The sequence below is a fragment of the Sinocyclocheilus rhinocerous genome, unplaced genomic scaffold (assembly GCF_001515625.1).
Source record: "Sinocyclocheilus rhinocerous isolate Xijiao unplaced genomic scaffold, SAMN03320098_v1.1 scaffold349, whole genome shotgun sequence".
Classification (NCBI taxonomy): Eukaryota; Metazoa; Chordata; class Actinopteri; order Cypriniformes; family Cyprinidae; genus Sinocyclocheilus; species Sinocyclocheilus rhinocerous.
The window spans coordinates 265577-280713 of NW_015637137.1; the positions used below are offsets into that span (position 1 = coordinate 265577).

General features: G+C 36.1%; 2 protein-coding genes across 2 annotated transcripts in view; both read left to right on the plus strand.

The window, feature by feature from the left end:
• The window catches only part of LOC107748566 (four and a half LIM domains protein 2-like), an 18113-nt gene extending 12980 nt beyond the window's left edge, over positions 1–5133 (plus strand). The window contains exons 4-6 of the mRNA XM_016563414.1: positions 3200–3369; positions 3448–3634; positions 4424–5133. Of these exons, the coding sequence (XP_016418900.1) occupies positions 3200–3369; positions 3448–3634; positions 4424–4575 (509 nt within the window). The 3' untranslated portion in view covers positions 4576–5133. The remainder of the gene's footprint in view (positions 1–3199; positions 3370–3447; positions 3635–4423) is intronic.
• A 1395-nt stretch (positions 5134–6528) lies between these two features.
• Positions 6529–15137, plus strand: part of tgfbrap1 (transforming growth factor, beta receptor associated protein 1) — a 17298-nt gene continuing 8689 nt past the window's right edge. The window contains exons 1-7 of the mRNA XM_016563347.1: positions 6529–6692; positions 7990–8691; positions 9776–9970; positions 12298–12452; positions 12552–12634; positions 13099–13440; positions 13762–13819. Coding sequence (XP_016418833.1) covers positions 8004–8691; positions 9776–9970; positions 12298–12452; positions 12552–12634; positions 13099–13440; positions 13762–13819 — 1521 coding nt within the window. The 5' untranslated portion in view covers positions 6529–6692; positions 7990–8003. The remainder of the gene's footprint in view (positions 6693–7989; positions 8692–9775; positions 9971–12297; positions 12453–12551; positions 12635–13098; positions 13441–13761; positions 13820–15137) is intronic.

Genomic DNA, 15137 nt, shown 5'->3' on the forward strand with positions numbered 1-15137 from the left:
GTGTGTGTGTGTGTGTGTGTGTGTGTTTTCCTTTGAAAAAGTTTCCCCAGAAATAACTCGCTATTTAATGCATTTTTCCTTACAAATTGTATTATCAGCATAACAATTCGAGTAAATGTGTAAAAGGTATGGCATGAATTTGCCATCCTTCTAGAACAATGTGCATTTATGTTAAAATTGTAACATAAATTATCAAGTTTAGTTATTCTTATTTCTTAATGCAAAACGCTTAAACTGGCTCCGTTTTGGAGAGAAATGGGCTCTCATTTTAACCCATATCATGGTGTGTGATGCTGAACTATGAGTTTCTAATGGTGTTTGTATTTGCACTGTTCTAAACATTAATATTTTATGTGCAACAACAGCATATGCTGTCTCAGTGGCCTTACACATGATTTTAAATCTATTTTTTCAAACTTTATGATTTAAATGGGGATGATTGTACTGAGAATAACTTTCATCTTTTCTTCAACTGAATACTGTTTCCGTGCTGTTTTGATGTATTTTAAAGAGTTGGCAATCAAAATTAAAACTGCTGGATGATAGATACTCTTCATTCTTTATGACAAATAAGATAATGTGAATTACAGAATGTACAACGTTTTTAAAAGGTATCAATTGCAGTGTACAGTGTTTATTATGAGGGGGTAGAATCCACAGCTCAGTACTCACTACTCAATACTTATGAGTACTTTTAAATAGGCTACTCTTTTGCTCTTACTCAAGTAGTTTTTTGGACAAGTACTTTTACTCTACTCACACTACATTTTTTGGAAGGTAATGGTACTTTTACTTGAGTATATTTTTTCAGTACTCTTTCCACCACTGGCGCAGCCTGAGTGAGTGAGTGAGACTCGTGCAGAAAACAAAACAAATGAGCGTTTAGTTTAGTAGACTGTTTAGTAGACAGTTTAGACACAATATTGACTGTTTTTGCTGATCAAAAGGCAGTATTCGTTACTGAATGAATCCACATTTTTGAATGAATCAAGTGAGTCAATGATTCAGTAACCCATTCATAAAGACAGTAGTCACTTGCCTTGTTTCTGAATCAATCATCTCATTCAAACGGTCATTTGACTCCACCTACTGGTTTGGTTTCATTTTTAAAGGGGTCATATGACGTTGCTAAAAAAGAACATTATTTTGTGTATTTGGTGTAATGAAATGTGTTTATGCGGTTTAAAGTAAAAAAAACATTATTTTCCACATACTGTACATTATTGTTTCTCCTCTATGCCCCGCCTTTCTGAAACGCATCGATTTTTACAAAGCTAATCGTTCTGAAAAGTGAGGTGTGCTCTGATTGGCAAGCTATCCAGTGCGTTATGATTGATCTTCAAGCGTGTGATGGAAATGTTACGCCCCTTTCCATATGATGACGTGTCCCGGCGCGACGAGACAAAGGAAAACTTGAAATCGCATCATATGACCCCTTTAAAACTATCATTGCATTTTTCCCAAATGCCAAAATTTTACAAAATTTTTCTCTTATTTGTATGTTTAAAAATATTTAAAACATTAATCTTATAATATTCTTTATGCATTTGAAAGTTTGCAGTGTAAATGCATCTATGGCACCTCAGCTTCATCAGACAGTCTCTGTAAATACATCTAATGCCACTTCAGATGCAGCTTCTGTGTTTCCTGCAGTGGAAAGATGGAGTTTGTTGATACTGCTTTCATTTGAATGGTAACAACTCTAAAGTTTCTTATTATTCTAACTGAATTAATTAAAAACAATGTAAGAATTTGATGTGAAAGATGACATTTAATAAGGTTAGTGAAAAATGACAATTTAAGAAACAGTGGGAATAAATGACATCTGTTTTGTTAAATAGTACAGCAACTCCTTTTGAGTTAATTGTTATTTCTACCTTTTTTTCTAGTCACAGAGCACTTTATTTTGAGAGTTGTTTAAGTGAGAGAACATCTGTAACTTTGTCCAGATTGGGGGAATTGTAATGTTTATAAATGCCTCATTCATTCATTCATTCATTCATTCATGTTTAATAATTTTTTATTATGTAAATATTTTTTTGCATTAAAGAAAGTATAGATTTTTGTTTGTATATTATGTCAATTATAGTTTTTAGAAAGAAAATCGGAATCGGCAAAAAACTGTATCGGCAGGTCACACTTACAAAAAAAATCGGAAATCGGAATCGGCCAAGAAAATTGCAATCGGTGCATCTCTAGTCAAAATGATCGATTTTTCTTTTATGCCAAAAATCATTAGGATGTTAAGTAAAGATCATGTTCCATTAAGATATTTTGTAAATTTCCTATGGTAAATATATAAAAACTTAATTTTTGATTAGTAATATGCATTGCTAAGAACTTCATTTGGAAACTTTAAAGGCGATTTTCTCAATATTTTTATTTTTTGCACCCTCAGATTCCAGATTTTTAAATAGTTGTAACTCAGCCAAATATCCTATCCTAACAAACCATACATCAATGGAAAAGTTATTTATTCAGCTTTCAGATGATGTATAAATCACAATTTTGAAAAACTGACCCTTATGACTGGTTTTGTGGTCCAGGCTTACATATGACCAATGGCAGCTCAACTGTTGCGCTTAACACAAGAACAAACCTTATTGGTTCTTGGAGAGGCTCAAACATGTTTGCATGACATGTGAAAACTCAGAAATTCATTGGATTTCTTTAACAGTGTCTTTATCAACTTTTTTTATGTTTTAAAGTTTTGGTGGAATGGACTTTCAATGGAGGCACACTTTGGGGCGTATTAGTAAGAAACCATGTCAGATACAATAGTCTGAATTAAAAAAAAAAAAGAAAAAAATTTGATAAAATTAATTATTTTTTTTTTTTCATTTACAAGTTGCTTGTACAAAATAGCATAGTATTGTACAATTAAGATAAAATACATAATGACTGAATTTACTGCACATTCATAAATCGAACCAAAACAACAACAGCGAAAACACATCTGATGCACATTCTCTATTCATCATTTTGTAGATGTAGAGTTAAAAAGCGTGTTGAATTGTATGCATAAATGGTAAATACGAACTTCCCCAGTACGTGAATGCATCATAACTAAATGAGGACAGAATTTAAATTTTGGGGTAAACTAACCCTTTAATACAAAGGTTATAATCAATCCTCGCTATTATCCAGCCAAGGTATGTAATACTTGCTTGTTTGTCTGCATTTTTCTCTATTTCTCCAGGCTCCAGGAAGATGGAGCATAAGGGGAACAGCTGGCATGAGACCTGCTTTACCTGCCAGCGCTGTCAGCAGCCTATTGGAACCAAGAGCTTCATTCCTAAGGACAACAATAACTACTGCGTGCCCTGCTACGAGAAACAATTTGCACTGCAGTGTGTGCACTGCAAGAAGGTAAGAACCAGAATGCAACATTTTACATTGAATAAAAAGTATTATATTTGACATCACACCTTTATCACTTCCTCTCAGCCAATCACCACTGGGGGTGTGACCTACCATGACCAGCCTTGGCATAAGGACTGCTTCTTGTGTACTGGCTGTAAGCAGCAGCTCTCTGGCCAGCGCTTCACCTCTCGTGATGACTTTCCCTATTGCCTCAACTGCTTCTGCAATCTGTATGCCAAGAAGTGCGCTGCCTGCACCACCCCTATTAGTGGTATGAGCAACCAACACATTTACATCTCCTTATCTTTGGAAGGTGCTTATCAGGACCAAATGGAACCTAAACACAATTAACATCTTGTGATGAAACAGAATAGTAACAGAATCCTTCTATATTGTGACATATATCTGATTAAAACAGTTAATTAAAAAAATATATCCAATACTTTATTTCTTTATTACAAAAAAATGTTTTTGTTTGTTTGTTGTTTTTTTAAATCTTCGCCACTTTTTTCAGTGAAAGTGAATCAGGTTTTGGGCTATAAAACTGAAAATTGACAGAAAAACACCATGACTTTATTATAAAAGAAGTCCATATGAAAATGTGTGCTATATTCCTGGTGTTCTGAAGCCATACAATTGTGATTATCAGAATCAGAATCAGAATGAGCTTTATTGCCAGGTATGTTTACACATACGAGGAATTTGTTTTCGTGACAGAAGCTTCCACAGTGTACATCAATTATGTAAGAAACAGACCAAAATTGTCTATCACTTCTATCACTTTTATGATATTTCTATTGTGCTTTTTGTCATTTTGGAGATGTTGACAGACTATTTGAATTCTAATGTTAAATTCTAAAGTCCTACAGGTTTTGAATGACATAAGGTTGAGTAAATAATGATAGGATTATTTTGGTGTTGAAATCATGCCTTTCTGTCCTCAGGACCTGTATGAGTCTCACAGCAATCTTCTTGTCCACACTTTAGCAAACAATAGTCATATTTCCCATGATATTACTATCAGAGGCTTTGTTATTTGTTACTGTCATATCCTTTGCAGGTCTGGGAGGCAGCAAATACATCTCCTTTGAAGAGAGACAGTGGCACAATGACTGCTTCAACTGCAAGAAGTGTTTGGTGTCCCTGGTGGGCCGCGGCTTCCTGACGGAGAGAGATGACATCCTGTGTCCTGACTGTGGCAAAGACATCTGATCAGACAGCACAGCACTGCAATTTCTAACATTTTATTATTTTATTAAATAGCTTATATTCTTAGAGTTCATTAGCAAAGCTTTTATCAAAGGTAATATATTTGTCTAATAAAGTTCTCTTTAGATAATTAACTTTAAAGGGGCTTGTGCATGCCAAGGCCTATTATTATAATATTGTGTCATGATTTTGTGGTCGTTAGCCAAACCAAAAGAAACATATGCAGTGTGAAAATAATGTTTATTTTAGATATAGAGACATAAAGCACAAGGAATGTTACATTTTATAGTATACTTGCCTATTTTACCTTTTTTTGTGACTAACATTTGCTTTTGACTCATCAATCAATATATATATATATATCATTTATAGCCTGTGTGAAGAATTTGCTGGAGCTCATAATAAACTTCTTGAAAAGACATTCATGTAAGGCTCAGTACTGCTTACAGGAGATTGCTATAATAAAAAATTACTCCCATTCAATGCATTTAGTCTAAATATGCCTCAGCTGTTCCTTCTTATCTTTCAGTGAAACCCAAAGGTCTGATTCATCATGCATCTGTCTCTGTAGTTTATTAAAAGCAATGTAGGTTTATTATTCTCAAATCTCACTGGGGGTTGAATTTGGAAATATGGAAAATATTTCATAGATGGCAGTATATTAGTAATATTATTACAATGTATGTTTATTTCACAGACCCTACTTGCTAGTATTGATGTCTATTCTGACCTATTCCATGAATAATGCGACTACTCTGGCAGGCTACAAGAAGATAATATAGTGAAATTATTAAGATAGGTTTCCACCCTTACCAAGGAATATTATTATTATTATTTTACCATGGTTGTCTTCAGATGTTGGATCAGTAGATTACTGTAGAAGAAATTGGTGTATAACTCCCTCTTGTGGTAAAATGTTAAATTAAATTATCATCTGTTGTATGCAGAAAAATGTCCGATTCCTCAATCACATAAACTTAACGTTACATCTTTGTAGTAGTTGAAGTCCGTATTTAGCGACGTCATTATTATTATTTTACCATGGTTGTCTTCAGATGTTGGATCAGTAGATTACTGAAGAAATTGGTTTATAACTCCCTCTTGTGGTAAAATGTTAAATTAAATTATCATCTGTTGTATGCAGAAAAATGTCCGATTCCTCAATCACATAAACTTAACGTTACATCTTTGTAGTAGTTGAAGTCCGTATTTAGCGACGTTTTACCGAAAACAAACAAAAATAATGACATCAGAATTCACGTTTGATGTTCTACTGTTTATTATGTTGTAAAATAAAAAGTGAATCGAACCCGTAAATTAAAAATAATAATAATAATAATTGGAAATCCCGAAGGAGCCCATAACTTGAAAGTGCGGATGTTTCCTTAAAAAGGACTACAAACTTAAATATCTAACATTCTAACGAAACTCCATAAATTAAGAATAATTTACTGAATTTTTAAAGAACTTGTTTTCTGTTTTAACGACATTAATGCTAAAACTAAATGTATTATGCAACCCTTTTCGGGTTCAGATTTAATTATCTTAAACGCTTTCAAATAAAAAGCCAGCCCAGAGCACACCCTTATCACGTGGCCGGATGTAGTTCGGCGGAGAAACAGGAAGCGTTACCGCAGGGATTCACGTTTGATGTTCTACTGTTTATTATGTTGTAAAATAAAAAGTGAATCGAACCCGTAAATTTAAAATAATAATAATAATAATTGGAAATCCCGAAGGAGCCCATAACTTGAAAGTGCGGATGTTTCCTTAAAAAGGACTACAAACTTAAATATCTAACATTCTAACGAAACTCCATAAATTAAGAATAATTTACTGAATTTTTAAAGAACTTGTTTTCTGTTTTAACGACATTAATGCTAAAACTAAATGTATTATGCAACCCTTTTCGGGTTCAGATTTAATTATCTTAAACGCTTTCAAATAAAAAGCCAGCCCAGAGCACACCCTCATCACGTGGCCGGATGTAGTTCGGCGGAGAAACAGGAAGCGTTACCGCAGGGAGAGCGAGGGAGGTGGAGTGGGGCGCTTGAATGAAACGGGCAGGCCGTGAAAACACTGCCATCTCTCAAATCAGGACTGCACTGGCCACGGCTGGGGTACGATATGCGCTCGGCTTTCTTTAACATCACCTGCGCTCTCTGCATGCCGCACCACACAGACATACACACGACCAGACACGTAGGCTGTGTGTTAAACCCTAGCGAACTGTCTACCAGCACAGCTTTAATGGCATAATAGGCGCATATTCGAAAAAACCCAAAAGGAATATTTTTAGATGGGCATCTCACTAGGCTTTGAAACACAGCCATAGTCTCCCATGATCATCCGTGATCAAATCACTTCTGTCTGTCGTTCATATAAATACTCATACTGGGCTGGTGTGGATGTGAAGCTGGTGCTGGTGATTAAAAGAGGAATTAAGTGTTGATTCTTCTTGATATGGTTTTGCTAGCGTAGTCTTTGGCTGGTTTGACAGAAATGTATCTCGCATACAACTTTGTATTTCTAAAAATAAATACCTTTTGCGTTTTGTAGAGGAACGGGACAGGTCTGTAATGAACCTTTGTGTAATACAAACCACAGGTTGATAGGCACCTGTTTTTATGCTTGAATGTCAGAGCTGTGATTTATTGCTTTAGAATATGCTAAATCATACCAGTAAGTGACACGAATAAGCCATTTTGCGTTTCTGTTTACAATATTGTTCATATTTGTTGTCAGTGCATGTCTAAACTGAAGGTTTTGTTTCTGTTTTCTCTTTCTTGCCACATCTAGGCAAAAGAGACAACAGAAACAAAATCCTTTAGTTTAGACTTGCACTGACAACAAACGTGAACTAAATTATAAAGCATATTTTAAAGACATTATATTAATAACAAAAGCTGAAATAATAATAACAAAATGTTTAGTTTAGACTTGTACAGAAAGACAGAAAAGGAAATGTTCATTATATTGTCTGCATTCTTTTTAATGTCTATAATATTATATTATTTAGATTAATGTGTTTATAATATGCTTTGTAGTACAGTTTTGCACATATTTGTTGTCAGTGCATGTCTAAACTGAAGGGTTTGTTTCTGTTTTGCCACATCTACAACAAGAGAAACAAAACCTTTAGTTTAGCTTGCACTGACCACAAAATAAGCATTTATTACTATACATTTATTATTATAAACTTTAAGTTTGGACTTGTACAGCAAGACAGAGAAACTCTTTACTTTTTAACGTTTTTTTTTTTGTCTTTTTAACATGTATATTTTTTGTTTTTTATTATTACAATTATTATAATTAATTATAAAATGTCTTTATAATGTTCTGTATAATATTGCTCATACTTGTCAGTGCAAGTCTAAACTTAGACATTGACTTTGTCTTTGTTTTCTCTCTCTGTAGATGTGGGTGGCATCATGAGCGTGAAAGCTTTTGAGCTGGTTCCCGCCGTGGAGCGGGAGCAAGTGATGGGTGAAAAGGTGCGGATAAACATCGAATGCATAGAGTGCTGCGGCAAACACCTGTACCTTGGCACCAATGACTGCTTCATCCATCACTTCCTACTAGAGGAGCACACTACAGCCAAAGGTAAGCTGGCCTATAATGTCCAGAAGCTCCTCCACAAATACCTGGGCCTGAAAAAGCCAGTGGCAGAGCTGAAGGCTGCCTCTGCGTTGGAGCGTCTAATTGTCCTCTGTGACTCAAGCATCACTGTTGTGGACATGGTTACTCTGGAGCCTGTACCCACTGGCGGCACAAAGCTCAAAGGTGTGACTGCGTTTTGTATCAACGAGAATCCAGTGACGGGGGACGCGTTCTGTGTGGAAATGGCAGTGGTTTTGGCACGCAGACGGGCCGTCCAGATCTGTACGGTCCATGAGGACAGAGTGCAGATGTTAAAGGAAGTGACCACACCAGAGCAGCCCTGTGCCCTGAGCCTGGACGGATACAATATCTGTCTAGCCCTGTCCACGCAGTATATGATTCTCAACTACAGCACAGGAACCTCTCAGGACCTGTTCCCTTATGACTGTGAAGAAAGGAAACCCATTGTGAAGAGGATTGGCCGGGAAGAGTTTCTCCTGGCTGCTCCAGGCGGGCTTGGTGAGTTAAATGACCAAAGATGGCATTGATCATTATGTACACATTGACCTTCTATTCGAATTGTAATATAAGCTTGCGCCAGCAGGAGGCTTTTCTTTTCCTTATTGAAACATTTTAGTCATCAATGATATTTCGAGGATCTTCACTGGAAGTTTTCAGTCAGATCTGTGACTGAATATTTAGATATTGTCATAACTTTTATGGTTTAGGTCAGGAGATATTAATATAAATTAAAAATATGTGCTTGGATAAATATAACATTTCATTCTGAAATATGTTTATAGTAAAAATAGATTCTGCTGTCAGTGGAGTGCAGCAGTGATGACTTTTGTTGTAGGAAATTAAGTTTATGATTCTTACCATCAAGATAATCTTTACAAATAAATAAAGCTACACGTAAGCTATAAAGGAACAACACCACGGTCGCATGACTAACGTCACCACCATTACCGTTAAGCTTCCGACAGCTCCTTCAGTCTCCATTAAAAAATCCTGGACAGTTTGAGTTAGAATTGTTTGCAAGAGTGTGATTAGTGAGAAGATGAGTTTACCTGTTTTGCTTGATGTTAAATGTCCCCACTTTAGCCACTTGTAAGCAACCGGCTTTTTCAAGACAATTACTGATGAAGTTAATGTTGAAGAATAAAACATGAAAATATCTTGTGCTTATGTTAACCATAGACCTTATTTCAGGCTTTTAACCAAAAACCCATTTAAAACCCCATTGACTTCAGAATAATGGAACCATATATGTGAAGTGGTTGTGGCTTACAAAAATGTCACCTCTGCAAGAGATGCAAGCCAGTACTCCCCCTTTTGGACTTTGGAAGATAGTGTTTGTGGTCTAAATTCTCAGTGAGAATCCCTTTATATTCGCACTAGTGCATTTCAGAAGGAAATGCCTGAGGACTCTGTATCATGAATTGTTTTCTATGGCGAATGCATCTATTATTTGTTTGTTTGTCATTTTTATTATAACTTTAGCCGCACCCCACCCGAGATATGAATCTGTCTTCTCGGCTATGTCTGTTGTCATGGCAATCACTCGTGATGAGTCATACATCTCTGTATCTTTATCTCTCAGGGATGTTTGCTAACGCGGAGGGCATATCTCAGCATGCTCCGGTGAGCTGGTCAGAGAGCGTGATTGCGGCGGCTGTGTGTTTCCCGTATGTGGTCGCTCTGGATGAAGGCTTTGTGACAGTTCACAGCATGTTGGACCAGCAGCTCAAACAGACGCTGTCGTTCAGAGATGGACACCTTTTACAGGATTTTGAAGGTAAGAGTGCTGTCCCATACATTTACCATTTATTTCATCCTTACACTGTATTAATTGTTGGTACTGGTGACATTTAGGCACAGTGTACCTATTTGGCATGTAGTCAGTCATGAAAATATGGCTTTCCAGCATTCCAGAGCCAGAAAAGATTTATTGACAATTAGACTGGACCTACAGTAGAAACATAAGGCAGGACAGGATATTGATAGACTGTGTTTTCAATTACATCTTGTTAAATGTGGTGGTCTGCTCTATTTATAGCATATTCACAGTCAAGCAAGTCACGCTCTCTGCATTCTTTGAGGTGAAAACTATGACTTCTCTCTGATGATGTATGCAGAACGTCTCCAATCATTTGTTTAGTTGGGCTTCAACTCAGATTTTCAGTGTGGATAAATATGATGCTTTGAGGAAAGCTGGTACCCGTAGTTACAAGTGATCATTACCTTAAAAGTAAAAAAAACAAAACAATATCTGACATTCAATATCTGACATTGAACATAACGATGGCTAGATATCTTGCAAAAGGCCAAAAAGGCAACCTCACGGCATGCACGCTTTATTAAAAAAAAATCGTACATACTGCATCTTTAAGTGTATTCTGCAAAACAAAATAACAGTTCACACAAATGTACTGTTCCAAAAAATGTCATTTAGCTTCAATGAAAAAAATAAATAAAAACACAACAAACAATGTTTATGAACATGGTTTAAAAAAAAAATGCAGTGGACATGTAAACAGAACAGACCTATATATCTACCTTTTCTGTTTTTAAATACACATTCACAGATTACGGTAAAACTACCAAATGTCGAATCATACTGTTTTTGTTTAGTTTTTATTGCATCAGTCTAAATTATTTGCAAAATAGACTGTTAGTCTCAATCCCAGGTGTCATCGCATTGATTCAGTCAGACAACTCCTTTCCAAACTGAATCAGCTCATATGATCAACTTACTTGGTGAATCGCAGGTTATGATTTAAACATGAAAAATATGATAAAATTCTGCGCCAATTAAGTAAAATAAAAAAAAGTTTATAATTGGGTGCGTAGATTTAATCAATAGAGAAAAATACAAAAAGCAAAGGCAAAAAATCCGCACACCAAACAAAATGCAAAGTTCATTTAGGGCTGGACAATAATGCAGTATCAATATGTATCGCGATATAATTTTTTTCAATAACGGTGAAATGATTTTTAAACACATTTCCGATATTTCGATGTACATTACCAGTTTCCCATACATTGATTTATTTGTGCCGTTTGACTTTGTTGAATAAACATGAGCACTGCACGTTTCAAAATCATAACACGGCGCGGGTGTTTTATTTGTCCTTTGAACAAAAATGTATTCCTGAAGATTTACTAAGATAGCACTGAAGATAGTCTAGCAAGGACTGAAACATTTGCTTTTTGTGTGTTTACGGTCACTTTTTTGTTTGTGCACTTTAGTTTTTGTTGTAACCCTCACGTAAATTTTCAGGAATACATTTTTGTTCAGTGGACTTTGAACTTTGCATTTCGTTTGGTGTGTGTTTTTTTTTGCCTATGATTTTAAAGAGGCAAATTTGGAAGGGTAGTAAAGAGTTTCAGAAGAAAATTGTCAAAAACAAAATCCTGTACGAAACACTGTAAAGAAACAGCAGAAATGGCACTGATTTAAACATTTCAATATATATTTAGATGTCAGGTGTCTTAGTTGGTATTCCTTCAGATTGCTAGTGCTGCAGTCTACTGTTTTACCAGTATTGATTTCTCTGAAGTGCTGAGGTAAATTTCCCTACAAAGCAGCAAGGAAATGTTCTCCTGTCAAGTCTTGCTAAAGCTTGATAGGGCTTGAATCAGGATGAAGAAGAGAATGAGTCTGGTTATTTAATAAAGCAAGCAGTGCAGAGAATGTAGTGAAGGCAATTTACTCAGGAGCTCCTGATGTAATGTGTTATGACAAGCTCAGATCAGGTCAGTCTCCATACGTCTCACGTCTAAAACTCATTATTGTACCGATCACAAGCTTGATTATTTTTCAGTTGATAAATCATGTACGACCACCGGCACTCACACATTCTCGTGTCTTATCAATGTGCTGTACTTTATGCTAGAGCATTTGTTTTCATAAATGCGGCTTGTAGTGGTGTTTTATGTAAACACCTGTCATCCCTTTCATATCACTCAATGTTCCTCAATGCTTTGAACTATAGGTACATCAGCTATAGCATTCAAGTAATGCAGTGCTCAAAGTTCTGATAATAATCAGCTAATGAATGTCTTTTTGTGTCCACTTTATAAAGAACCTCTAAATTCTTTATTTCTGATGCCCTCTCTCAGGTAAGGTGGTGTTGGCCTCTTCAAAAGCGGTGTATATACTGGTTCCTCTCCCTCTGGAGCGTCAGATCCAAGACCTGTTGGCAAGCCATCGAGTCGAAGAGGCCCTGACCCTCACCGAGGCGGCACAGAGAAACATTCCCAAAGAAAAATATCAGGTACACCAAACTGATCTGGCAAACTGGTGAAGAAACAAGAGTGTTTCTCTCAATTGGGGAAAGGATTTTAATTGGCGATTTTCTCTTTTTATGTTGTAGATATTGCACAAAAGAATTCTCCAACAAGCAGGATTCATCCAATTTGGCCAGCTTCAGTTTTTAGAAGCAAAAGAGCATTTTAGGTGAAGTGTATCATTTTGTCATGTAATTAATACTGTTAATTGCCGCTCAGACCCAGATGTTTCAGAGGATGACTGAACGGAGTTAATTAACTTCTTTGCTAATTGCTTCCTATCCCTCTGTGCACCTGACCCTAATCGCCGTATGCTAATGGATGGAGAACAGTAACTTGCCTAACAGCTGAATAAATGGCCGACATAAATATCAGTGGATCTACCATGTTGAATTCTGCATGTATTTTAGGTTTCTACATCTATCATACAGCAAGAACTAGTAATCTGTTTAAATCACTGATTGCTTATACTACTGTAATTTTATTTTTTTAAAATAATAAAACAGCAAAATAAATGCAATAAAATAATAGCTTAGTAATAATAATACACTATATCAGACCCTTTAAAAATATCAGTTTTTTTTTTATTTTTTAAATTTAAATAAATGTAGCTTTTTCTGATGCCCATTTTAGGAAAGGACAGCTGGATGTACGGGAGCTGATCGCTCTTTATCCGCTGCTCCTTCCCGCCTCTTCCTCTTTCACGCGTTGCCATCCACCACTTCATGAATTTGCTGACTTGAACCACCTGACGCAAGGAGACCAGGAGAAGGTACAGCGCTTCAAACGTTTCCTCATTAGCTACCTGCACGAGGTGCGTAGCAGCGACAGTGCTAATGGTTTCCATGAAGATGTAGATACTGCATTGCTGAAGCTCTATGCAGAGACCGGCCACGAGAGTCTCCTTGACTTGCTGGCCTCCGATAATGCCTGTGTCCTGGCAGACAGCGCCCCCTGGCTGGAGAAGCATCACAAGTGGGTACTCGCTTTTATAATCAGAAGATTACATCCAGTTTTGACAGTTTATTTTTGCAAGAAAACTAAAGATGATGTTCCAAAGATGATGCTTGCGACACCTTTGCTGAGCATCACATTTTGTAGTATTTTGGTTGGTGTCTCATAAACCATCATGATGCATTAATCATTCATGCCCTCTGTCCTTTTATTCACTACAGTTACTATGGCAGTGCATGAATTAAAGCTTTAATAAATGTCAGTGTTTGACAATGGTTAACTTTTGCTACAATTCTTAATGTGTGTAATTTGACTGTAAATGTTTTTTTTCTCTGTGTTCAGGTATTTTGCTCTTGGGCTTCTGTATCACTACAACGGTCAAGATTCTGCTGCTTTACAGGTGAGATCTGATTGCTGATGTGCTGTTTGATTGTGACAGCTTAGCCAAAGTTTACTGCCAATGTTAGTTCACCCAAAAATGAAAATTCTGTCATTAATTACTCACCCTCATGTCGTTCCAAACCCGTAAGGTCCTGACCTTCGGAACACAAATTAAGATACTTTTGAGGGAATCTGAGAGCTCTCTGACTCTTTGTAGACAGCAATGCAACTGCAATGTTCCCAGGTCCAGAAACGTAGCAAGGACATCAGTAAAATAGTCCATGTGACATCAGTGGTTTAACCATTACGTTATTATTGTTTTATTTGCGCACAAAAAGTATTCTCGTAGCTTCATAAAATTACGGTTGAACCACTGATGTCACATGGACTATTTAAAGGATGTCTTTACTACCTTTCTGGCCTTGAACGTGGTAGTTGCGTTGCTGTCCATGCAGGGTCAGAAAGCTCTCGGATTTCATTAAAAATATCTTAATTTGTGTTCTGAAGATGAACGAAGGTCTTACGGGTTTGGAACGACATGAGGGTGAGTAATCAATGACAGAATGTTCATTTTCATCCCTTTAAATGCTATTTAATATCATCATATATGATATGACATAATATGTGGCATGCTGTTGATTACTACAGAAAAAAATATTATTATAGTTCTTTAGTGTCACATCTGATCCAGCATTCTAATATGCTTATTTGATGCTCAAGAAACTTTTTTTATAGTTACCAATGTTGAAAACATTTGTGCTGCTTGTTTATATTTTTTGTGGAAACCATGATGCAATTCATCAAAGAATTCTGGAAAAAAAAAAGGAACAGCATTTATTTGAAATAGAAATATTTTGTAACATTATAAATGTTTTTACTGTCACTTTTGATAAATTGAACAAGTTCACTGAATTACAGCATTAATTTCTTTAAAAAAAATAACTTTTTCACTTTTTAAAATCACTTTTATGCTTTGTTCACTTAAATTCACACACTTAAAGGGGTCACATGACGTTGCTAAAAAGAGCATTATGTTGTATATTTGGTGTAATGCAATGCGTTTATGCGGTTTAAGGTTAAAAAAACACATTATTTTCCACATAATGTACATTATTGTTGCTCCTTTATGCCCCGCATTTCAGAAAAGCGTCGATTTTTACACAGCTCATCATTCTGAAAAGCGAGGTGTACGCTGATTGGCCAGCTATCCAGTGCGTTGTGATTGGCTGAATACCTCAAGCGTGTGACGGAAATGTTACGCCCCTTAACATACTGTGATGCCGTCTCACGCTGCGATGAGACAAAACCAATAAAACCCATTACAAACGAGGCATTTG